The sequence below is a fragment of the Aphelocoma coerulescens genome, chromosome 18, assembly GCF_041296385.1.
Source record: "Aphelocoma coerulescens isolate FSJ_1873_10779 chromosome 18, UR_Acoe_1.0, whole genome shotgun sequence".
In the NCBI taxonomy this organism is placed as follows: Eukaryota; Metazoa; Chordata; class Aves; order Passeriformes; family Corvidae; genus Aphelocoma; species Aphelocoma coerulescens.
This window is the reverse complement of record NC_091031.1, coordinates 9397436-9424313: the sequence shown is the minus strand read 5'-3', so window position 1 is coordinate 9424313 and position 26878 is coordinate 9397436. Positions and strand designations below refer to the sequence as shown.

At 40.6% G+C, this 26878-nt stretch overlaps 1 protein-coding gene across 1 annotated transcript in view; it reads right to left on the bottom strand.

Annotated features, from left to right (window-relative positions):
- FOXK2 (forkhead box K2) overlaps nt 1-26878 on the bottom strand; it is a 47474-nt gene that overhangs the window by 9952 nt on the left and 10644 nt on the right. Inside the window, exons 2-4 of the mRNA XM_069032251.1 lie at nt 5229-5423; nt 2385-2532; nt 1785-1931 (exon numbers count right to left, since the gene is read on the bottom strand). Of these exons, the coding sequence (XP_068888352.1) occupies nt 1785-1931; nt 2385-2532; nt 5229-5423 (490 nt within the window). The remainder of the gene's footprint in view (nt 1-1784; nt 1932-2384; nt 2533-5228; nt 5424-26878) is intronic.

Here is a 26878-nt window from a genome sequence, read left to right as displayed (position 1 = left end):
ATTTCTTGAATGCAAATTGATGAAACCAGAGATGGGTTTTTCCCTGCCAAAAATGGAAACATAACCAGAAAGATGCCAAGAACATATTTATAAACTGTATTTATTTCTCCATATGCTAGAATAAAGGACTAGATCCAAAAGTACCTGCTAAAATAAGTTCACAGAGAGGAGTCTTCAAATGCTCAACTAAATGAGACCATTGTATATACTAAAGGATATAAATACCTCAGTTTCTTAAGGTATGGGACTGGGACACTATACATGTGTTTGTACTCTATGTTTTGAATAATACATGCATATAGAGCCTCAAATAGGATTTGAAACATCTATCCTAAGTCACCTGAGCAGCAATCTAACTCCCAATGTGTAGAAGCTGGCAGAGCAGTGACTGAACAGCATCTGATTTTCAGCTTTTCCAATTGTTTCTATGAATAGCTGCTAATTAATTAGTCCAGAACACACTGTCTGCTGTGCCTATCACCTTGGCTTTAGGAAGCACTACAGCCCCAAATCCACACCCTGTTCTGTGGCAGAGTTCTTTTACCTCAGCGTGACCATGTGTGTGTGTGTGTGTGTGTGTTGGGTTCATGATGCTCACAAAGCAACATCATATACACAGATACTCAAGGTACTGCAAAATAGGAAGCAAAACACACATCAACGTTTTATAAACAGAGTCTTGTTGCTAAAACAACGTGACTGCAGCCAGGATACTGCACTGTTATGTGGGAAAGGGAAACAAAAGAGACTTCCCAGCCACAACAGCCAAGTCCTTGACTAACCAAACCCTTAGCAAACAGCCAGGAACAGCTATGTTCCCCACTAACCTTGGGAGAGTGATCCAACTTTCATTTAGGCCTTATGACAAATAAGTATCTGATTAGTATTTTAAAATCCCTTCCTCTACAGGCTGTGCTTTTCGGTCTCCCACTTGTGCAGCCAGTGTTAACACTTCCTCACTTTTCCCCTCCCCCAATCTCTCCAAATTTTACCTCCCTGAAAATAACTGCAGAGTGAGCAGCCAGCAGTGAGCTGATAGTCCACAATGGACCGTGTGCTCCAGGTGCTCCACGCCCTGCAAACTCTGCTCCTTTGGCCTCTGAGGCACCCAAAACAGCACCAAAGGCACTGAGCCTTCATGTGTGTCGGGGAAGACTCTGCCAGACTGATTTTTACTCGGTTAGTCATCCTGGCAAAAGCTGAGGCTGGTCTTGGAAAAATGAAAAGAAAGCAGAAATTGATTCTGCAGAGTTGAAGGGTTTGGTCCAACTCGGTACAGGAATGGGCAAGTTCACAAATCAAACAGTGCATGAACCAGTGTGAGATAATGACACATAACACACTTGTTCCTTCACCTGCTGCATGGGCAAGATCACTGTTTACAAACAAAACTGAACTTGGAGCATATAATATCTCAATTTTATCTCAAGATAGCAACACGGATGTTTACACAACTGTAACTTACAGAACATGACACCATTCCTAGATAGCATATGGGATTCAAATCCAGTGCCAAATGCACTTTGCTTTCCCCAAAGTCTGTCTGCATCCCTACTAGAGGTTTAGAGAACACCCATCCATCAATAAAGCAATATTTCAAATACAGACTAATGTAAATTGCCTGCTTTGTTGGAAAACTTACAATCAGAAGAAAGACAACACACTCATTTGATAAATGCTGTTTCTGAAGGGTTCTGAGGCTTACCAACTGCCTGCTCATGACTGTTTACAGCTGCCAGTATTGCTCACAAGTAAAAAAAAAATACTCCAGAAATCAAAATTACCTGCCAGCCCTTGTCTGCTGTCCTGTAGTAGGGATAATTTTTAGTTATGTGCGTATAAATTCCATTTAGTGTAAGCTGCTTATCCGGGGCCATTGTAATTGCTTGGACTATTAACTGTGCATAGGAGTAGGGTGGCTTAGAGTCATCCTGGACAAAAACAAGAGAAGTCTGCATCAACAAACTTTGAAGAGACACACACTGCTTACTAGATCAAAAGTCATAAAACATCATTAATTTGACTTAGGGCACTTTTGGACAACCAAAATCTTGAGGCAGAAAAGAAACTAAGAAAGCTTTGTTCTTCTGATTAGCAATTTTAAGATAACATAAATTTTGCAGATATGTATAATAGCAAAGAATTTTCAATAGCCTCCAAACAGATCTATAACTGAGACTGCACACAGACCCTCCCCCAAAGGGAAGAGGGGTAATTCAATCAATCAATCAATCTCACATCTGATCACAAAACCCTACACACTGTTTTTAAAGCCTGGAATGTTCCAATTACCACTCAGTGCATACACTTCAGCAAACAAAACATCCCAAGTCTTACATTCACCTCAGGTGTAATTTCTGGGATTGGTTTCAAGCTGTATTTACCTTTGGGCTATCTCCCCCTGAAGCTTCCTTGTCGTTTTCTGACTGTGAATTGTCAGCCATCAAATGTAGGTCAGATGCTATTCCACGACTCATTTTGTACCCTGAAGAGCCTGCGCCGCGGGGGCTCGATGGGCAGGAATTTGCAGCACTGTAGAGCATAAAAAGAAGATCCTACTATTTTGTTATACAGTATATCACCACATTATGTCTCATCAAAAAGCTCTTACTGCAGCAAAGCCACTACCAGAGCTGTGAGGCTGCAGCTAAAGGGCTGTCAGGGCTTCCATTAGAAACCACCTTCCACGCCTTGCTAACCCATCCACAGGAATCAGAACCACTGCAGGAAGAAACCTTGCTCAGGCTTTCCTCCTCAAGAGAACAAGGATCAGCTGATTGATCAGGCTGATCTGTATTTGTGTAAGATTTGCCACCTTAACTCTACCTTAACTGCATCAGCAACCACAAATTTTCAGACACTCGTTGGAAACAAGACACACATCTTGCATGGAATTTCTGCCATATGCTTGTGTTCAGTCTGCCCCACAAAAGATCATCTCTCCTGTGTAGTGTTTCTGCACATTTGATAAAATACAGCAAGCAGTGAGGTAAAAAAAGATTTGATTCTCATTTAAATCTAAACCAGTATTATTTTAAGTGCTTACAGGTGTGTGCCCATACTTACACACAGATATATGTACAAAAATCATAAATGTATCAATAAATGGGATGCATCAGCACTGACTCAGCTGATTTAATGCAGTATTAGGCCAACACAGCAGATACACTGTTAGAAAGCAAGAGAAGGTGCCAAACACTAAAAGAGTATCTCTTAACACTTCACATTTTGCCATCCACCACAGAAAAATGGAAATAATTGTATATAATTCCACTGGAACGTCTTTTACCAGTGGTCCCCTGCCTTGCAGAGGCCACAGGAACTGCAGCTGCACAGTGCCAATTTTCTTCTACAATTTCTTTTTAGCCAAGAGCAAAGAGAAAGTCAGCAGGTGAGGTCCATCCCCTTCCCCAAAATAATTTTGGCAGCTCTCTTACAAGGACACACACTCTCTGCAATTCATACTGCAGCTGATTTCAAGGCAGCCCTCAGAAATGCCAAAAAACTAGAAAGCCCAAGAGCTGCACCTGCTGTGCCCCCAGAACCAGCCTTATCTCCAAAGATAATCTTTAATCTTTGAATCTAGGGTTCAAAACATCACAACAAGTAACTCTAGACAATGTTATTTAGATCTACCCACTAAAGCTTTAACAATTTTACATCTGTCAAGGTTTGTTTGTCTGCCTGGCCCCTCAAATTTTTTGCTACCTCCTTTTTTATATGCAGAAAGAGGCAAACACTATAGATTGGGCAATATACACTTATATTGAAAGTAACAAAGCTTCACTTCACAAGAAATCCACCAATGATTTGTTACTAGTGATATACTTCCTCTAATGGAGAGATGGCATTTTTTAAGTGCTGTACAGAAGAACCCTTGGTTAGAGCCAAAATGTGTAGCTAATTTATTTTTTTTAGATATAGGTCACTGCTGCTCTGTGTTTTCACGTATCAGCTGACAACATCCCTCTGCTCTGCTCACTTCAGCATATATTGACAAAGCGACACATATGGTATAATCAAAGCAAGTTTACAAGTCTTCTACAAAACAGGATGATTCGCAGAGAAACTGTCAAGCTTTGCTCTCAAAATAGACTCAAAACTGTCATCTTTTTTTTTTCCTCTGTAATAAACTACTCAACAGGTGCATGAAAGCCCTGAAGAGAATTACAAAATTCATAGCGAGGCAAAGGCAGTGCTGATAGATGGGATATTATCTGAAATATTCGTGAGCTGCTCTGTCATTGGTAAGATGTGTTTTCCCTGAGTTCTTGTAAGAAAGCAAACCTGTTTCACAGACAAGTCTAGATATCTTTTCTCTCTGCTTCCATCATTTAGGCAGGTGTCATTAAACACTCCAAGATAGAGACCAAGAGCTTGGCAAGCATGTAAGAAGTCAATTATCCTTAAATTCAAATTTCATTAACAAGTTGTACCTTTTTAAAAAGCAAGCATGGGCAGTTCTTCATTCAAGTGAAGATGCAGGAAGTGAGAGGGGACAAAAAAGCTTTCAAAAGCACGTACATGACTGAAACAACTTCCAGTGCCTTGACATGGAAGTTTTGCTCCTGATCTTTCCAACACTTTGAAAAATTCTATCGGAACTAATTTTACCCATTTGTGAGGATGGGTTGCTTGTGCTTAATTGAGTTTGGTCCCAAGTAACAGGTGGGACAAGGGCTGCAATTACCACAGAAGCAGCAGGGCAAGGAAAATCCTGGATCACCCTCCCTGGGATCAGCCATCCTGACACTGAGCTCTGCACCTCAGCCTGTGTTTTAAATAAAAGCTCTGCTTACTTCCAGCAGTGACTAGCCAATAACAAATCTTCTGGAGTAAGAGATCAGTCAATCTCCCACACTAATAACAACCCAAACCACCATTTTTCCTGATGATGAACTTCAGGAGGACAGTGGCAAATCAGAACACTTTAAAATGGTGTAATTTAAAATTGTCTCATTTGAAGAGTTGCAATAAGCATGCAAGAGCAAAAAGCAATTTAAACTGTTGGAATGCAACAGCTCCTGAGCAGACTGTTACACATTTAACATGTTAAACCAGAATATCACAGACTGCCCATGCAACTATGAGAGAAGAAAGGGGGATTCTTGAGGCAGGTAAGGCTGAGCTTCAGCTGAACTTTGACCTCAAAAGCAAAATACTGAATGAGAAATTTGTGCTGAGCCTGACTGTACATGGCCCTGATCCCACCTGCAGGGTTTAAATACCTGATAGTTCCTGTGGGAGAAGGGAGAGGGCTGATCAGGTGAGCCATGTTGTCTGGAATGTTTATTGTTAAGGGAGAGATCTGGGGTTGCACAGGCTTCACTGGGGACTCCGGGGCCTCCTGTTTTTCTCTCTTTTCATTGGACAGAGCTGTGAATGTTATCTTGATGTTTGTGCTGGGAAACCTGAAAGTACAGCTGAAAAATAAAAAAAACAAATATATGAGCCACTTGCTTACAGAATGTAGAACTTTCTGCATAATTTGCATGTTATCACCTAAGCTCATTTAGAATTTAAAAGCCATAGTATCTCATGTAATTACCCATGACCATCTTAATTTTACACATCATACAGGGAGATCAACGTGACCAGAAAGATCCCCAGGTAAGCAACTGACATTTGTAAAGGAATACAAGCAAATGCAATTCTTTCTAACAAGGGCAGTTTGTGCATTGTCTCTAAATTTCTTGAGGTTCATCCTGATCTTGCAGTGGCCCCAAAATAGAGCTATTTTGAAGACAAAAGCTCATTATTTTATGATGCCCGGGGATGGCTTCAGCAAATGAACAAGTTGGTCCATGATAGCAAAATGAATCAGAAGCATAAATGTTGGCCAATTTGAGGTCTAACCAGTTTCATAGACTGGTCTAAGATATTTGGGTTCTTTTCTCTTAAAATACGTATTAAATTAAACATATATCAATTCTAATTCTGCTCATTTACAAAGTATACTGCTGCTTTAGTATTACATTTGAATAGCTTTTTTCAGAGCTGAATTTAAGACCCAATTTCAGTAAACTGCCCATTTTCAAGTATTACCAAGGATTACATGCCTAAATTTAATAACTAACAATAAATTAACAATGTACAACTGTTTAAAAATTTGAAAAATAAAATACAATGAATCTACCTTAGGATAATCCCCCTTCTACATCTCTGTGCACAGCATTTAGAACTGAACACAATTAAACAGGACACGCTGTTTCTAACTTCTCAGTAAATATATTTGCTCAATCTTGAGCAAATAAGAAACTTAATTTTGTCTCAACAAAAGCATCTATAAAAATACAGTTCAAATAACTTTACTACCTCCTCGTTCTTAAGTTGTTAGACTACACTGAGCACTAAACCCACGATGACATTTACACACCTCCCACACGATGAAAAGGACTTTCCAACGACACTATACCCAGAAACAAACCTCACAAAATGTTGGTGTTTGGGTTTGTTTTGCTTTTAAGTGCTTCTAGGCAGATCTAGTTTTATACAGAGAGGAAACAAGCACATGCTGGAACAAGGGGTAAGAAATGAGCTATGAATGCAAAAGACTGTAAATAAAAATGATCATTTCTCTGGAAAAATATATTAAACATAAAAATGATGTAAGAATTGGCAGGAACACTCAGCTGCAGAGTAGCCTTAAAAATGAACTCTCGTGTGTTTTGGCTTTCATGTCTCAAAATGAATCTAAGGATGTTTATAGAATAAAAGCAGCATTTGATTTTCACTATGGCCCTTGCCACATGCACCACAGTGGTTCTTTTTCCCTATAATACACACTCAAGGATGAGGAAAAAGAGAAAGAATTGACAGTGACCTTCCTTTTCTCTCTGTCTTACTTCTGAGTACGGACCGTGTCCGCATTTAACAGACGACCTATTTCTGAAACATGCTCAATGTACTAAATTAGGAACAGAATCTGTGCCAAAAAACTGCACACGCATTTCAGCAAGGAACTTAAATGGGCCCATTTCTGGGTTGGGTTTTTTTCATATATTCAGTAACAACTCATTTCTTTGCTTTTTCCAGTAGAAAGTATTTTGTGCTTGTATCGTTTTAGTGACAATGGAAAGGGGTCTTGGCTGTTTTGTTAATAAAAATATTTTCCCAGCATTTCTTTTAAGCAGCAATAACAACACTCGAGTGCATGCAAAGACAGTAGCCAAAGATTAAGTAAAAATCCCTATGAGAAAATGAACAACATCTGTTTGACACAGGTTTAAATTTTAGTCACCTTCCCTATGCATTTCACAAGGTTATTCCATACCTTAATGCTTTTGAGACCAAATTTATTTCAACTCAAAGAAAAACATGGGAAGAATTGGACATAGCTTTGGGTGCTAATTCCCTGGTTACAGTCCTTATTGCCTGGTAAAAAAATCACCCCAGTACACACCACTGAGCAACTGGAGCCCTCCTGTGCCACACCGGGGTGAGGATGGGCATGAGGCGGATAAGGGAAGAGGTGAATCTCCACACAAGTACCAGGAAGGAACGTGGAAAGGCAGAAAAAAATACTCAGCAATTCCTTTGATACTCCATGTAGGCACACATATATTAAAAGATCTCCCTTTTCACCCTACTGCACCCCTGAATGCGTCATCTCCCTGTGGGCATCTCTGGCAAACAAGGCCAGGGCAGCTCTCTGACCCAGGGCACGCTGCAGGACAGGTGTCAAAGCACCACACAGACGTGGAGCTCTCAAATGGTGATTAAGGTCAGAAAAAAAACCACCCACAAAAAGCAGCCCCAAACACAGGAGCTTTGACCAACCAGGGGTACTCCAGAGGTTCTACATGTGGCAAACAAACTTGGAACTGACAGTCATGAAAACCCAGAGGCATCCCCAGTGCAGGTTATGTTTCCCATGCTGAGCCTGAAAGGTCAGTGTAAGTAAGGAAGATACAAGGTACTTACAAATCCCTCTCTGGTTAGAGCAAATAACACCTGAATATTATCAAAAGACCACATCTGTCAATTGATTCATATTTGCAAACAGGTTTTTTTTTTAATAGAAGCATGTTTTTATAGCTGGAATTCAGGCAATAACCAACAGAATTCCTGAATAAATTGCATTTATGCAAATGTATTATATTTACATCCAAAAATCAAAGTATAGAACATGTTCTAATTTGACCAGAATCAAGTTGGTTTTGGCATATTCTTTAGTTATACAATGAACTAAACAAAAACCACAGAACACCCACAGGGAGAGACCTCATCAAACATTTAGTCCTCAACAAGCTGAATTGGATTTTACTCACTGTTCAAACGTTTACAGTAGTTTCACAATACACTACCACAGGATGGCTGCTGGAGGAGAAACTCATCTAGACAACCCACTTACAAAAAACCCCCAAAGAAATAAAGCAGTTCTGTAAGCTGTTTTGTACATTTATTGATGACAAGTCTATGTGCTTCCTACAGAGCATCACAACGGAGCCACTGCACGACCCAGGGAACCACAGAGGAGATGTCACAACTAAAATGCAACTCATTACCTCGATTATTCTTCTTTAAATTAAAAAACAGCTCATTGTGGGTTGACTACTGGAAAACAGACAAGAAGCATCACATCATTTCAAACTATTCCATAAAAAACTCATGTATCTGCAGTTCCCAGCCAAAAACAGCAATGCTGGTCCAGGCAGGACCTCTGCAGAGTTTAGGAACTTTGCAGGGTGCCAGAGAAGTGTCTCAGGGTAAAATTTGCAAAGTCTAGTTTTGTCACATCTGTATTTCTAATATTTTCTCACTTCCCCTCAGCAGTTCTGTCCATACTGCAGGGAAAAGCTGATGATACACTTGTAGTTCTGCCTGTGTGAAAATACCATCTGACTGGAAAGGAGGAATTTCATCCTGCCTTTATCTGGGAAACCAAAACATAGCAGTAGAAATCCAATTTCTTCCCTGTACATAAACCCTGCTGTGATACCCAGTGCCTCAGTATCCTTTGAATTATTCCAGTTTAATTGCCTTCTAAGAACCAGGACCAAAATCAGACAGAAGCTGCCATGCCACTTTGATCAGCAGGTTCTTTTATCAGCACCTCCAGATTTTACATTCAAACAGATTATAAGGGTTCAGCAGTGATAACCCCTGAAGTCAAGGTAGTTACAACTGCACAGCTCAATTCTTTCACACTGACTGTGATACTGAACCCCTGTTAACTTAAAGATCCCCTGAGATTTAAACAGACTTAAAAGAATAACAAGGTGTCTGTTTTTGAACTCTTGTTGATTTACTGAGAGCCAAGGACAGCTTCAACTTTTCACATTAAAAAGCCAAGACTCAAAAAAGAACCCAGTCAGCATCTGGGAGATTGCTTGTGTCGATTTTTGACTTCAAATACTTTCAAGGTGAACACAGGCAGCATTAACTCCCCACAAAGAGAAGCAGAGGTCACGATTAACATCTGCACCACCAAACACAGCTTTTCCACTTCAGTTTTCTCTGACAGTACAGCAGCCTGAGATGATACTATTTGTACTTCCTTCTGCTATTTTGATCAGTGAACTAACAAAAAACCATGGAAATCACCATACTTCTGGCTATGGTCTCCTTTCCAAGGAAGGGAGATTTGAAACTAATCCATTTTCTAATTCCTCTTATTACCTACCTACTTGTGATCGATTTCCCAACTGGTCTTTCCCCTTGCTCCAGCAAAAATGACTCTCACAACCAATTCATTTATTTATACTTCTGGTAGAAGATGTGCACACTGACACTTAATCACCTACAGTGCACACTCCCAGGCCCATTTTTGAAACACCTGTATTTTAAAAGTCAAGCAAAAATTGAGTTTTTACATCTTTCAGACAGAACTATAGAGAAATGGGGTTTGGAAGGGACCTCTGAAAGTGTCCAGCCCAATCTCCTGCTCAAAGCAGGGTAACTTCCAAGTTAGACCAGGTAGCTCAGGGCCTTGTCTCTCCGAATTTTGAAGCCTTCCAAGCAAGAGGGTAACTCATTTCCACTAATTACACTCTCAAGCAGTGAACAGTTTTCTCATTTGTAGAGGTACAAATTCTTCATTGCAACTTCTGCAGCTGCTTGTGCCCAAACTGTGAGCCTGCTGGCACAGCCTGGCTCCAGGCTTTCTACAACCACTCTTTAGGCAAGGGAAGGCTGCATTAAGATCCACCTTTGGTCTTCTCCAGAAAAAAAAAATTAAATATAACCGAGGTCCTTTAGCTTCTTCCTCTGGCCTGAGCATTCCAGCAGTGAGTCCATTCAAGCAGGTGCTCACTGGAACATGGTGCTTGGAAATTACAACTTGATTGACTTCCTGCTAATGGGTAAATTTCAGTTTGAAAGCACAAGGACCCCAATTTCATCTTTTCTCCATTTGCTGCTTCATTTATTATTGATTCCATCACAATGGATTAATAGGATATTAATTATATATTAAACAATATGTGGCTGTGGTTTTTAACTGGTTTTTAAATAAACAAGACTTCAAAGATGAGTCTTAACAAATACAACTAGAAATACCTTGGAATTGAAAAAAGCTCAGAAGGTTGAAGTACAATTACATATTTCAGTGTCTGTAAAGTCTGTGTACAGTGCCTCCATGTCCTGGGAAAAGGTGCATCTCTAAAGAGAGCTGAACCCAGCTCCTCACCCATGGAACTGACACACAGGAAACACACAGAAACCTGCAAGAAGAGATGGGACTTCATGCCTTGGAGACACCTGAAAGAAGCAACCTTGGTTAACTTGGAAAAAGCAACAATTCCCACACCAAGGAGAAAGTGGCTGCTTCATTCAGTTTACCCTTTTCAAAAAATACACAATTACACCTTCTAACTTCCTCACTGTCTGAATCCCCTGCCAAAATGTTTCTGACTGCTCAACACCAAGAGCAGGCATACTGAATTATTCATGTCCAGAATTTATTTTTAAGACTTTGGGCTGTGTTTAATTGAACTGGAAGTCAATACCACAGTCCATTTCTGGAATAGAGTCATCACCTTCAGAGCTAAAAGAACCAACAAAACCAAAACTTATTAAGAAGACAAATTGAACTGAACTGATGTTTTTATTTCAAGATAATCTAAATGTACCCAACAGTTTAAAGTCTGGGCTTCCAAGCTAATAACAAAGATAGATATATAAATCCATCCAAATAGTCATACATTGAGTACCCACCTGAAAACTCCCAGCACTAAATGATTACTTATTAAGTAAAGGTTATTTTAAAAAAACCACATACAATTTTTTACAGTAAGCATTGTCTTGACTCTTTAAACAGAAATAACTGTTCAGATATTTGTTTTACAAAGTCTTTTCTAGGATCACATTAAAAAAGTGTTGTTGTAACACTTTGCCATCACTAAGAGTACAGGAAAAGTTATCATGGATACACTGAAAAAGAGTGATCCAGTATAAAACTAGTCAGATTATAATTATTTTCTTATAATCCCAAACAGGGATAACTTTCTTAATGGGTAATTTGTTCATGTAGGTGCTTGTTCACCCACAGAAGGTGCCACCTTGTGCTCCTGTCAGAGATTTTAGCTTTAATATGGCATTTGTAAATTTTTCTCCATTGTTGTCAATAGGAAGAGTATCTGGTTTTCTCTATTGATGGGGGACTGGTGATGAAAAAAATGTACTTATTTATATTAATGTAACACAAAGTCAGCTCCTCTAGTAGATTTTTAGGAAAGAAGTTTTTTGATGCCCTCCTGCTGGCAGCTGACCACAGCCTGTGAGAAATCACCCCAGCCAGAACACAGCATCACTTCCTAAGGGGCCATGTCCACATCCATTGTGGTGGGACGGATTTCTCCTCCTCCTCCCTGCTTTGAAACTAAGTCCTGATGTGGCTAATTTACCATAAATTTACATTCAATTATGTTTGGCCATTACTAGTCAGGACACTTCTAGAGGTTACCCGAAAAGCAACTGCCCTTTAAAGAGTGGCAACACTTTTCCTCTGGGGACTGAATCCCAACCTCGCACATGTTCCCCTTAATTCCCTGTATCCTTTGCAATTGATTTCTGTGGCCCAAAGATCAATCGTTGCACAGCATGTCCTCCACACAGGGACTGGGAGGGCTCGAGGCACGCTCGACCTCTAACACCACAAGGAACAAAGCACTCGCAGATTTTTAAACCAGCAATCAGAATTTTTATTCTGAGCACTGGGCATTCTCTTCACAAGGATTTGGGTATTTTTTCAGGTGTGCCACCACTGTCTACACAGTGCCACCTAAGAGGATGGAAAACAACCTAGAGAGCAAGATCACTGATCCATCTATCTCTACTCTTAGATCTCTTAAGATTCAAAAGCAAAGATCTATGCAGCATCAGAAGTGATGAAATATTGCTGTAGCCTTATGTTAATTCAAGTTGGCCAATAGAACACTTGTAGCAAATTGTAAGCAAAGGCTGGAAATACAATCTAGCTGTAAATTACAGGCTCCCCCATGGGAAACCTCAGTTACAGACTTCCCTGCTCATGTTTTAGCAAGTGCATAAGAGGTATGTAAAAAGTTGTTGGTTGATATTCCTTACAGGAACGGTGCTGACCTGCCTCAGAAGGGTCTGGAACAAGCCTGCCTGCGTCAAAAAATGATCCTATGACAGCAGAATATTGATGACGACAACAGGAACATTCCTGAATCACCGGCAGGAATACAAACGGAGTAATAAACACATGACCCCATCTGAAATGGTGCTCAGCTCGTTCCCACTCCAGAACTGACGTCATGAGAAACTGGGCATTTTTAACCCTGTATTCACTGCAGTTTCTCTAAAGGTATTTAAGAGTTTAGACTGAAAAGAGTGCACTGAAGTTGCACCACTACAGCAAATTTTGCTGCAAATTCTATTCTATTAACAACTTGAAGCTGATCTCACTCCTCCCCTGCATTATTAGGCTACAGAAACGGGCATTAACAGTGTATCACAGATTTTCAAAGGTTCCTGTTTCAGCAGCCAGGATCTCTTTTCTTTACATACCAACCACACAACATCGGTACCGATCAGCAGCAAAAACATTTAGGTTACCTTACAATCACGGCAATGTGCCATGGTTAATTAAAATTGCTTATCTCAAAATCGCAAATTTCCACTGCATTCTCCTCTTTTCTTAAAGGGCAAAATGTTTAAACCAGCAAGAAGAAAAAAAAAAAAAACCAGAAACCCAAACAAAACCTACAGAATTTTAATGCAGTAGCCCTGCACAGGCTGCAGGACCGAGAAAGCACTTGGCCTGCAGGCAGGAGTGTAGGCAGCAGTTACTGTAGAAACCGAGCTCTTCCCTGCTTTTCTCTGAGCAAAAGAAAGACACAAAAGAGCTGGAAAACGGCGATCGATGGGAAGCAGCTTATAAAGCTGCTTGTCACATCTGCTGCAGGAAAACCAGACACTAATTCATTAAAACTGCTCATGTAATGCCTCTGGAATTTGAGGCTCCCCAGCCCGTGAATACAAAAGAAACTCCGCCTATGGAAACACTGCATTTTCGGGTGTTTAGCATCTCTGTACACAAAAGCCGTATGCAGAGCCAGGTTGTGTGGTCTCAATCTCTACATTTCCTACTAAACTATAAAAACAATTTAAAATTTGTCCAAAAGCTTGAGTGCCTCTACCTTTGCCAAATTGCAAACAGTCCCAGCAGAGCCTACATACATCACTCTTATAACACAACAGCTTCCTGCTTAAAAAACAGAAACAAAACACATGCAACAGGAAAACAGAAATCAATTATCATTTTTTCTTCCTTCCAGATAACTGCATTTAACCATAAATATGCAAGCTCCAACTTTCTCCATGACAGTAAATGCCATTCCAAAACTTCCCAGAAGGCACAGGATTTACAAGCACAGCTGAGCCAAAGTTGACAAACCAAACCCACTCCATCCTTTACCACCAAGTTGGCAGCTCAGAGGTGCCTGGCACCTCAGTCTCAGTCACAGGGTACACGTGGGGGTGCAAAAGTTCATATGGATACACTGAGGTTCCAATAATATCAATCACTGTTAAATAAGAGCTATCAGCAGAGCAAACCAAAGTGCTGAGAGCCAAACAGACAGTTCTTGGCATCTCACATTCCTTACAATTAAAGCAGTAGGAGGAATACAGTGAACAAGTGCTGTCATGATGTGTTTTGACGCAAGCATAATCATAAAAAAAGCACTTGTGACTCATACATTACTTTAGTAACAAAAGCCTTCATTTATTACCTCATCAGAGACCTGCATTTCACTGCAAAATTATGCCCAAACTTCCTAATCCTTACCAAGAGAGCAGCTACCCACTGAGGCAGGGCTGCACAATGATTATTCCCGATTCAAGGAAGCAAAGTTTATTTTAGATGGGCTTTTCAAGGCAGAACTCTGCTTCCAAGAGCAGCACAACCCTTTTTTTGACACAGAAATCCATGACTAACTCAGGCCATTGAAGAATGACAAAAACTGCTTCCTACCAACTTGAACTTTGAGTAGACAGCAATGTTTAATTTCCCCCCTAAATCTGCCTGTCTGGTCAAAGAACAGGCTTTTTTCAGCCTCCTCTCACACAGCCATGGGCATTAATTAAATTTCACAGTTGCCTACCTAAAGATGTCTGATGCTCAAACCCATTCCACATTTGCTTCACTGTGGTGATACTGCTGGGCTGGGAATTTTAACAGAAATCAAGATTTTGTATTATATTCTGAGATATTTTTTTTAAACCAAGCCTGCTCTCCAGAATGTTTGTTCGAACTACTTTTCAATTTTCCTTCTATTTGCAAATTCCTAAAACTTTTATCCTGAATGTGCAGACCCTCTAGAAATGTTCTATGTACTGACTGCTCCACAGTGTGACATAAATTTAGGTTCCTTTGTCACTTGTGTGGGCACTCAAGAACCAATCAAGACGCCAAAGAGTCTGAAAAGCCACAAAGTAAAGAAACTAATCTACAACAAGCACGTTGTTATTGGAAAATATCCTTCAAGAAGCACTCCTCCTCCTCCTGAGTTGTTCTGAGACCATGCCAAGTTCTCAAATCGTGGGCTGTGTAAGGGGCAGCAGAAAAGTACAAAAGGATAAAAGCAAATAAAAACAACAGACATGATTTAACCAGTCAGAGAGTCACGCAAATGGAAATCTGTCCAGGAATAAAAAAAGACTCAATAAAAGTCTTCATGAGAACACAGGCCAATCATTGTCATGTACTGAAGGAGCACCAGGACAGAGAAGGAAAGGGTACAGCATGGCCACATGAGGCAAGGGATTAATGTCTCCAAGCATAAACTTGGGCCCATGTTTGTCATCTGTCTCTACAGTGAGACACTTCATGATGCCCCTGACACAGAAGGGAAAGCCTAAAGTAGTTTAAATCAGGGCTAGGGATGGTTGTGTTGCACTGGTTTAAAGGGAGTTTAGGTGTAGACACAAACACTCCTACTCACACCTCTTCAATATTAAGCAAAATGAAACCCACTCCAAACAATTAGTAAATAATGAACAATATAAACCAAGAATCCTGAAGCACAGGTAGCTACCAGGCTCTTTGCAATAAAAGCCTGACCTCGGGGATGTTTCACAGGATACAGGGATGTCACAGCTCAGTGCTGCCGAAGAGGGCAGGCTCTCCCTGGCATCCTGCACCAGCTCTGGTCCCAGCCACGGTAACTCCAGTTCCCTGCTTCCAGGAGCCACTGGTATCTCCAGCTAATACACTGACTCAGCAGAAAACTACTCAAGTTGAAATGTAGAAGTCGGCTGATGTTTTAGTAAGTTTAAGCCATCTCATAGTCTAAATCTTGCTTCAAAAAGCCATCATGACACCTGAATTTAAAAGCTGTGTTGTATTATACTGCACAAGACAGTGCTCCCAATATGCAACTATTCTAACCATTCTGTTTGAAAGCTTGAAATTTGAACTAATATAGAAAGATAAGCTTCCAAAACTAATTTCTGTGCTACTTTTAATGTCTTAACTATAACTAAGCCACTGTTGTCCCTTTCATTAGAAAACACTGACATACTGCACACAGGTCAGCTCAGTAGATCCAGTGAGTTTTCACCTCAAGGCACACCAAAGCTGAGTGATAGCAGCATTCACACGGGAACAGTGTGTGTAAGAAAGCCTGAAGGACCAGGAAAAACAGCACCAATAGTCTTCAAAAACAGGGAGCAGGGAGGGAGTTAGAGTTCACCCTGCACACCAAGTAATCCCCTTCAAAACCCAAGGGACTGACTTTAAAAGAGCAAAGCTCTTCCTTGATAAAAACTGCTGGAAAAGAGCACTGAAATTTCATCATCTGCCTGCCCATGAAGTATTATTCCCATTTTCAAAAACAGATTAAATGGATTTGTGACTTGGCCAAGCCATTTTGGCAAGTGTGCAACAGAGTTGGGAACAGAACATATTTTTCCCAACACCCAATCTTTGTTTAAACCATTGGATCATCCCCCAAGTCTTCCTTTTTCGACAACCACTTTAAGAGGCAAAACATCAGGTGAGAGATATGTCTTCAGGAAAAGGGAGATTATTTCATTAAATTAGACTGAAGAACCTCAGTCGGAGTTTGTTGCACAAGAGGAGCTGGTTAAGGAGCACAGTAGTGGCTGTGAAGCCTACATGGCAAAAAGTAACACACACACACACACACACACATCTTAAGCAATATATCACATCCTCCCAAACAGAGCTAAAGGAACTTTCATTTCATCACTACTTTACACCATGAAAACTGCACATTAAATGCATACATTCTAATTAAAATCTATATGGTTAAATACTGAAGGGTTTGAAGATGCTAAACTACACAAACCTCATTTCCTATGTATCTGTGAGAAGCAAGACTTTTTCCCCACTTATTGAACTGAAAAAAAATTAAAGCAGTATTTCAAGTAACTAAAAAAATAAAGAAGAAAAAGCTAAAATTTATATCTTAATACTCAAAAATATGTTAAAAGGATTCTTCATCTGCTTTCCTTTAGTAACAAGGAGTTCCTCATTCCAGGTGACAAACAGCTGGCAGGTTACTACAGTGTTACTCACTCTTGTTACTCATCCTGTGCAGAACTACCCGAAAACATCCATGAGATGCACGGCTGGAGGTGCTCAACACCAAGGGCACATCCTACTCCCTGGTGATACTGAAGGGTTCACTTTAATTTTGTTTATCTGTGTTATATCTACTGTTTTTAATTAACCATACTCCTACCCTGCCCCATACCAACAGAATGAAATTGCAAAAACTTTCACTAGCCAGAAAAGGCCAGATTCCTTTTTTTTTTATTTTTTTTGCAATAACCAAACTGTTTTAGTGATGAAAATACTATTTTCACTGTTCTTTTTATTTCTTATCCTATGTAAATCAAGGGCACTGCTGTACACTATTCAGCCTGGGTTTACTCTAACTGCATTCCTGCAGCCAGGGTCGGAATCCACAATGACCAGATCAATCCCACACAACAAAGAACCTGTGATGGAGGGTGATGACAAAAGCAGCTCGTTAGGTTGTGTGAACCAAACCCAATCTGAGGTTTTCTGAGAATAAACCAACCATGTCTTGACAGCAGTTTCTTTTGGTCTAGTTTCAAATTCCAACCTTTTTTTATTATTATTATTTTGTTATCTAGTTCTTCCAGACCATAGAATTTTCTAAAAACTGAGTATCTAAAAGGAAAAAAATGGTCCTGGCACATAATATATTGTTTCACTCTACTTTAAGCTCTAGTCCTTCTGTGAGACATGCCAGAGCCAAAGCAACCTTGCAGGCAGTAACTGACACAGTATCAGTTAAAGACTTGCAGGATAAAAATTAATATTGAGTGACTCTTCCTCTTGAGCACACAAATTGATGGAGTTAAGTTTATAAAACGATTGAAATGCTGAGAAAAACAAGCTGCAATCACCTCCAGAGAGGTTCTTGGACAGAGGAAGATCCTGCCAAACTGCTCAAACAATTAAACTTCCCTGGATGAGCAGAAATTTGCAAAGCTTTCCTACACAGAGGTACAGATAAAGCAAGGTGTCTCTTACTTTCACCCTCCCTGGAAAAGCAAGTGACATTTGTCCGAGTCAGGCTTCCCTGGTTTATCAACTGAGCACCTTCCCTCAATGGAACTGTCAAAACAGCCATATAACAAAAAAAATCCTCCAAATTATCAATTATAAACTCCCCACACATCTGTAAGCTGGACGTTCACTCTAGCAGAATACCATTTCCTGTTAAAATTACATTTCTATCATGGACCAATATTGATTGCTACAAATTCATAAATTTTTGTAGTGAAATTCCAGCACAGCACTGCATGTTTAACAATTTTGGCAGCCATAGGATTACTTCAAAATTCCACTGCAGAACCTACTTTGTCTGGCAAAGCTGAGGAGATGCAAATGAGATCAATGCATATGCTGCTGCACAAAGAGAACTGCAAACACTAATTTTCGCAGCACTTAAATTAACATGTTTCCATTTACACGTAAGAACCAACTGATATTTGAAAGACTTGGATTTTCAGAAAGATGTGCTTTGGTGGAATGAAATGTTAATCCCTAGTTACAGAAAGTGTTTCCTAATTTCCTGTATGTGTACAGGCATTGTACCACACTTCTGTCAATATGGACAAAAACTTTTATCCTGAGAATATGTATTTTTTTCAATCCCTATGTCAGTACAGGAAGCACTACAAAAAAAGTGGCATTTACTATAATAATCAAGGTGGCCCCAAAGTTAAACTTATCATAAATACAGAGGTAGCAGCAAATACTACTAAAGATTTGTAGTCCATTTCCCTTGTTTTAATTCATACACCCAATTACTTTATGATCTTAGAAACAGCCATCTGGAAAAGTAAAAGACTAATATTCTAAATCCTATTAAGAAAAAGCAAAGCAGAAATGGAGATGATAACTAAAATATGAATTTTAACAATTCTGGAGGGCATGACCATGGCCTTTCCCAGAACTCCAACAGCATGTACACCTTTGCAGTATACAACAATGTGAAAGTTTTAAGTCAGAAAAGCTAAAAACTAAGATATCAGACACCTTAGATGAATAAAACCAGTCTGTATAAACCTACATTTTTTCAATATCCTTTCTCAAAATAAGAAATAATCAGGATTTTTTTACAAGTTGCTCATTAAATGTTAACTTTAATGCACAAGTTTGCTTGTTTTTTAGAGAGAGTCAAAAAGGTGCATTAGATATTTTTAAACTATCACTCCTTTAATCATCACCAGGAATCACATCAGGAAGACCTTATGAGCACTAATTAGTTCATTTATAAATTATATCTTTCACTCAGTTTTGCTCACTCTCCTGAGAAAACACCAGTCAGTTTATATGAAAGTGCCAGGAGAATTAGTGACTTTTCCCCAAGAACTGCAAAGGTAACAAGACAGGACACCTCCACCTGATGCAGAAAGCTTGAAAGACAACGTGAAACCTTGAATTCTTCATCACTGTTCAGAAAACAAAACACAAAGTTTAACAGAGACTACAGAAACTGGTTATCAAATATCTGTGTTTGAAGATACGTCTGTGGTGAAGCGCAAAACGAGAACCATCAACCACACAAACAGTTTGGACTAAAAATAGCACCAGCACAGCTTTGTTGCTCTTCTAGTCCAACTTCATTGTCCACAGTGGTCTCTTTTCTTTTTCTTACTCCAAGGTTTGTGGATCACATCTGTGACTGTGAACTCACGACCAGAATCACTAAGGATCCATCCCGCCTGGGGAGTAGGCGGCCAGGGACACCTCAGCTTGTTAAACCCCTCAGTGATAAAACTGACTAAACCAGCACCAACTGACCAGCAAAACAGTGCTTTTCAAGATGAAAATAGTATTCTTTGGGGTTAGTGTGAGAACCTGCCCATGAGGGATCTAGTGGTGCCAGAGCCAGCATAAGGAGGCAGCTAGACCCTGCAGACAGGATCAGGAATCACAAAGAGTAAGGCCTTCCAGGAGGAGACAGCTTTCACACTGGCCCACCTTTAACATCTTTACCCGTGATCTGGTCAAGAGGACTGAGGGTACCCTCAGTCATTCTGCAGATGATGCCAAGCTGGGTGGGAATGCTGGAGGGCAGGAAGGCTCTGCTGGGGGATCTGGATCCATGTGCTGAGAACAATGGTTGTGAGGTTTAACCAGGCCAGGTGCCAGGTCCTGCACTTGGGTCACAACAGGCCCTGCAGGCTGGGGCACAGTGGCTGGGAAGTTCTGGGGGAAAAGGGCCTGGGGTGCTGGTCAACAGCAGCTGAACACGAGCCCAGGTGGCCAAGAAGGCCAATGGCACTTGGCCTGTACCAGCCACGGTGTGGCCACAGGACCAGGGCAGTACCCGTCCCCTCTGCTGGGCTCTGCTGAGGCCCCACCTCAAATCCTGTTTTGGGTCCCTCACTACAAGAAAGACATTGTGGGGCTGAAGCGTGTCCAGGGAAAGGAACGAACTGAAGAAGGGGCTGGAACCCCAGGAGCAGCTGAGGGAGCTGGGGGGGCTCACCCTGGAGAAAAGGAGGCTCAGGGGGGACCTTGTGACAGGAGGGTGCAGCCAGGTCAGGCTCTGCTCTCAGCGAACGAGGGACAGGACAAGAGGAAAAGGCCTCAAGCTGTGCCACGGGAGGTTTAAGTTGGATATGAGGAAAAATTTCTTCACAGAAAGGGTGGTCAGTCCCTGGCACAGCTGCCCAGGGCAGTGGTGGAGTCACCATCCCTGGAGGGATTTAAAAGAAATGTGGTTGTGGCACGTGGGGACATGGGTTAGTGGTAGCCTTGGCAGTGCTGGGTCAATGGTTGGACTCAATGACCTTGAAGATCATTTCCAACTAAAAAATTCTATGATTCTATGAAATGCCAATAAAACCACTTTATCAATCTTATTAATATCTTCCCATCCGGTAATGGAAAAAGTTGCACTTCTGACTTGACAGAAAACTAATCCCAAGCCTCTCCCCTTTTCTTCCCAGGGATTGTTTTTCAGGCCCACCAGTAAACTAATCTGACTTGAGCACACAACGTGAACACCAGAGCTCACACACAGGGCAGGACAGGACAGCTCTTTCAGCCCCAACTCCCAATTAGTTTGTTTTAACTAACCTAGAAACCAAAGGGTTATTTACCGTTTATCTGCAAGGCCTGAATTTTATTGAAAGGTATGGTTAAAACAAGGAGACAGTGCTGTTTTAATGAACCTGTGCTACTGTAGAGATCTAATGTGAATGTTAAAAAAAAAGGCTTCTAAAAACAGGAACTGTGAGAAGGATACTTTTAATTACTGCAAATACTTGAAAAACCAAGTTTACCAACATATTTAAAATGAGAAGCAAAAGTCTTCTGTAACAGTGTTTCCTTTAACTCAAAGCACTTTCAGGAGAAAACTGAATTTAAAAGAATAATCTATATAAAGAAGTATGCAATGCTAAGCCTGTTACCTACAGTGCACACAAATAACTACGAGATGATTCATTCTGAAAAGCTCACCAAGTCCAATTAATTTTGTGTCAAGCCTGATCCCATCCAAGAGGTAACACTCCCTAAAATGTTATGAAACACGCAGTAAAGATGCGATATATTTATATGTACATTAAAGTTTTATCTACTGCTGCTCTCCAGAGCTCCCCAGCCCATCAGTCTGGGTCGGTGCTCACTCAGAGGTTTTGTACCAGAATCCACAGCACGGAGTTGCTGCAAATGAAGAGACACAAGCAGTCTGGGAACTTGAGCTGTCATCAAAAATCAGTTTAAAATGAGAAAAGGCCTATGGAGTGTCTGCTTCACATCATTTATCTAACCAAAGATGACAAGGGATGAGAGAAAAACCCTGCCATTTTACAGATGTGAAACATAACAGTAAAAAATTGACACAAAGAAGAGGTATCACAGCTAACTAATGAACACAGACCAAGTCTCAAAAGATTAAGTGTAAGGTCATTTTATCTCTCAATTACCAGCTGAAAATAATCAGACTGGTCTCCACAGTTTCAAACACACTACCACAGGAGTTACCCAGGATGGCAACCTAAGAGAACGAGCACAACAAAATAGGGGTGGGGGTGGTGGCAGAGAATTTTAGAAACACAGAATCGATAGCAAGTGCAGAAAAGAAGATTAAAAAAAAAAAAAGAAACAAAAGGCTCAGTGCTTGACACTGACAGAGGGGAGAAAACCTCTCAAAAATAAACAGCTTGTAACAAAAAGTAAATAATTCATGGCCTAGGCTGAAGTGGGGGCATGTGCTGGTCATATGTTCAGCGTATGTTACTGGCACCACTCACCAGCATGTTCCATGTTGTAATAGCTTAAACATTTAAAGCTGAAATGTGCTGCCTTCAGGGACGACACGATCTGGGCAGCCCTGACGAAACACACACCACTCCACACGAACACAGGCTAATTTTGGCTCACAGGTTATTTCTCCATACTCCAAACAATGCTTTGCTTGGCACTAACTCACTTCAAGAGCTTATATTAAATATAACCAGTGGTAGCATGAAGCAACCTTTAAAAGCAGCAGACTCAGTTTATCTAAGATTACATAAAATGACTACTGTAGTGTCTGTGGCTCCTCAAGGCCACTCTGTGCCTGGATCCAGGCTATGACTGAGCTGTGCACACATTTAAACTGCTCAGCACCCTTTGAAGCTGTGCTCAGTACCTCTGTGCATTCACCACCTCAAACACAGCAATACACAACACGATGCCACCCGTGGCCCAGATGACAGCGAAATGCAATGGTGATGTTTTAAGACTCCAAAACACAGGGGGAAAAAACTTGATTCAGATGGAGTTCAAACATGCAACTTCAAACACCTGCTGTCTGCACCAGCCAGCTCTGCCTCCCCACTCTACAGACATTTCCACTCCTGTCAAAGTTGTACAAGAATGCTGCTTCTGCTGCTGACACATGGATCCTTTTGGGGAAGGATCACCTGTCTGCTGCCCCCTCCTTTCTGACCCAATCAGCCCCTTCAGCACCCAAACCAGTAGCTACTATTCGATCTATTTACTTCCCTTTCAATACCTATCATGTAGTATTTTAATTTTTAAATCCCCCAGAGTGATTGCTCTTTCCTTTGTATTTTTGTATTAAATCATTACCTGCACAAGTCAAATCCTGTCTCCATTTAGAACATCTTTAAGAGGGTTATTCTAATGACTTAAAGATGGTGTGAACCATCACAAGTATCTAAGGACCTTTCGGATTTAAAAATAAAAGTCTCCTCATTCAGTGAAGAACTTGATCAGCCCAGCTCCTTGCTCTGTGTCAGACACTGTCAGTATGTTCTCAGTCAGCAATTTATTTACCACAAAACATCCCTAGAAAAACACAGGACAGCTGTATATGTTCTCTTCTTTACATCTCCTGGGGAAAGCTGGAACAAGCAGCTCCCACAAAAACAAAACAGTCACAAGAAGGACAAAACTGTGCTGGTGTATAACACACCCAGTAACCAATGCTTCCCCAACCAGAGCCCAGGGATGTCCCAGCTGAAGTGCAATATCACTGCAACAGGCTCCCAACCCCCCTGGGACTTACCTATATTTATCTGAGAGTAATTAACCCTAAACTACTTAGACCTTCCAGAAAAGGAATTCAACTGGAAGAACAAGAAAACCACCGAATGCTGTAGTATCAAATGTTGTTGCAAAAAAGAAAAAGTTGCAGAAACTAGAGTTTTCTTGGGAATAAGGCACATCAACACCTTTCACTAAAAGAATGGAATCAGAGGAGTATTATAAGAATTACCAAAACCACACCCTGCCTCCTCGAGCCTCCCAAAGAAAGAAACCTGGACCACACATTCCTACACTGCCATCTCCCAGGTTCATTTCCACAGCAGCACGGTTTCTCTTTTTTCATTTCAAAAACTGTGGAAAAGTCTGATTTTTACAACCAACATTTTTTGATTAAACCACCTTACTCAGTTTCTTCTCCCTGTACTCAAAATCACACTCCCCCACACTATGGTTATTTTGTATTCTATGTAACCATGCTTTCAAGCTCTTCAGATGATGTTCAATTATTTTATGGCACACTTTCAGCCACACTGCAGCTAAAACAAAGAATGCACATCCACAAATACAAATAATCTTTCCTTCAGCTACTATTAAGCCAAAATAACTTTAAAACGTGACCCCCAAACTTAAAGCTTTTACAGAATTTTGTTTTATCCTTCTGGCTGAGGGCTGAATTATTTATACTCAGATGCTTCTTTGACTCTTTTGCAAGGCTTGCATGCTTCTTTTCTTTAAAGGTTTCAAACCACCCAGTTTGCTGATAGCCCTAGATAAGAGTGAATAACCTCACGTAAGAATCTTGAGTACTTACTAGTCCACAGCAGACCAAACTTATTTATAGCTAAGTAGCAAGCTCGGGTTAGTGATCTCTTCCAGGCTCAACAATCTTCCAGCCTCAGAATAACCACCCCATAAAACAAGCAGGGCTATTTCACTACTGACAGGAAAGTCAACATCTGTGTACAAGGGTGTGCTGGCAGATGAGTGCTCTGGCTGCCTGCACTGCAGGAGAAAGCAAAAACCATTCATAACAGGCCAAAATTCATGAAAATCTTCATCAGGAGTTGCTTTGAATTTAACTTGTATGTGTAAAACAGAGAAAAGTGGAAGGATCTGAGTTCTCCCAACTGTGAATGAGGTTTTTCATTTTATCTTCTGCCAGTTTAACAATTAGTGCTGATTTTTTCTATTTGAGGTAATATTCCCTATACCTATGATGCAGTTAAGGAAAAATTACTATATGAGAAAACAGCGTCTTGGGCCACCAAAAAATCTTAAAAAAAAAAAAAAAAACACCAGAGAAAAACAAAGAAAACTGAATATTTTTAAAAGTTTTAACAGAATTCTGGCAGAATCTCAGTCCGAATGAAGTTTTGTTACAGAAAGGGTTGATATTAATAGACTAGCTGCATTTCCCAGCTTTATGGACAGACCAACACCAGGAAAAGGCTTTAAAAACAAAGGTTTGAATTTCAATTTAGGAGGATAAACAAACAACTGAACTTCTCCTGTGGTTTTTACCTATTGCATCTCTTTCCGGTGTTGCTACACGCGCCTGTCACATGAACATTTCAACTGAAACACTGTGGTTTCCAGGTCCAAAATGTCTGTGGCAATTATCAATATCTAGAAAGCTGAATGAATAATACTGTACCCAACCACAAACTGTAGAGCCCACCCTACACTTAGACTTCAGCCCTGCATTCATTTCAGAACCTGCATTCCCAGCAGAGGGGAACCACCTCAAACTGCTGCATTTGCTCTTCCACTCAGCAATGCAGCTGCAAAAGTGGTGCCAGGATCTTGAGAGTCTCATTGAGAGTAGGGCTGCATGAGGATGCATTTCATCATTCTACCAGAATCTTACTACCCAATCTAGTAATTTTAATAAAGTTACTTCAGAATATATTGCACGCTCTTCAAAGCAGGGTTTTCATAGCATTTGAACACAAAGTTTAGTGTTTGCCTTGCAGCCCCTAATGCTACTAAAAGCAAAAATGTTCAGTAATACGAAAGTGCAGAGAGGACCAAGGTCACCAAATCCCTCTCCCTGATAAAAAAAACCATCCTAGGTTAGACCTACACACAAGTGCTTTGGCTGGTTTCTCCAAAATAAGTGTACCAAGTGATGATACCAACACACCACCTCAGGCAGATGAGACAGAAACACCTCTAGAATCTTATGTGAGCCTAACCCAGCCACACCCAGGACATCCACATACATAAAGAAAGAAAACAACTAACTCCCTTGAACACCTCTTTGCTTAATGCATTATTTACTGCTTTCATCTGTGGAAATGATAAGCAGGGTTTTGCCTGACGATCATTTATGTAACTCACTCCTACTAACCTCTGTCAGCATCCAAGTCCACCAAACAGTGCACAGGGTGATATTTGTTATCATCTGCTCCTCCTGCAAGGGAAGGTTTCCCTGAAATGCTGCACCTCATTCCCCCTGGAAGAAGGCTCACAGTGAGGGTGAGCAGCCAGTTCCATCAGAGCAGGAAGCTAATGCACAGCTACTTCCAAGCCTGCTGCCCAAGTGGTTTTGGAAGGCTGGATCAACTCCACTGATGGAATTACTACAATAATGTTTCCCTTTGGTGGCACTCTGGATTTGCTGTCCTGAATAAAGAAGCAAAAACTCTCTCCAAACCACACCTTTGTTTGAGATGTTTCTACAACCTATCAAGCTGAGGCCCTCAAAAGACACCACAGGAAATCCAAATCACATGTGATCTACCTGCATTGTCAACTTCAGCAGATTTATGTATTTTCTGAAAAAAAGCACTATCCATATAGGCAGTCCCTGCAATGAAAGACATGTAAAAAATCAGTAAAGTTTTTACAATCACCTTCAAAATAATGCTTTTCTTTCAGGCAGTCCATAGAACGCTGCACAAACTCTAGTCACTCACCTGCCTGCCTTACAGATAGAGAAGCCTTATTTCTGAGATAAAAGGGCTTTTTTTGGGACCCACACACACTACAAACAAAACCAACATGTAACATTTTGAAAAATACCATCTACCGCCACTATATCCTTAATGTTCAATTTTCCCTAGAGCTTGTGACTCCACTACTGCACAATATACCACCAACTGGACTAGGGACCTGTGCAGCAAAGCCTGGATTTAGGCACGAGCCAGGGTGATTTAGTATCTGGAATGCAGACCATACATTAACTCTGTCCTCTGCTACGAGATGATCTGCAGCCAAGGAACTCATACCCCTTTGTCTCTCATGTTTTCTCTGTGTATTCACATTTACAGAGAGATAAAAACAGAGATCCAGAAAGCACAGATTAACCTAAGGTATGACACCAGTGAGTCATGTCAGCATCCTATCTACTTAGAATCACCTTTTTTTTTTAATTTTTTAATTTAACATATCCCT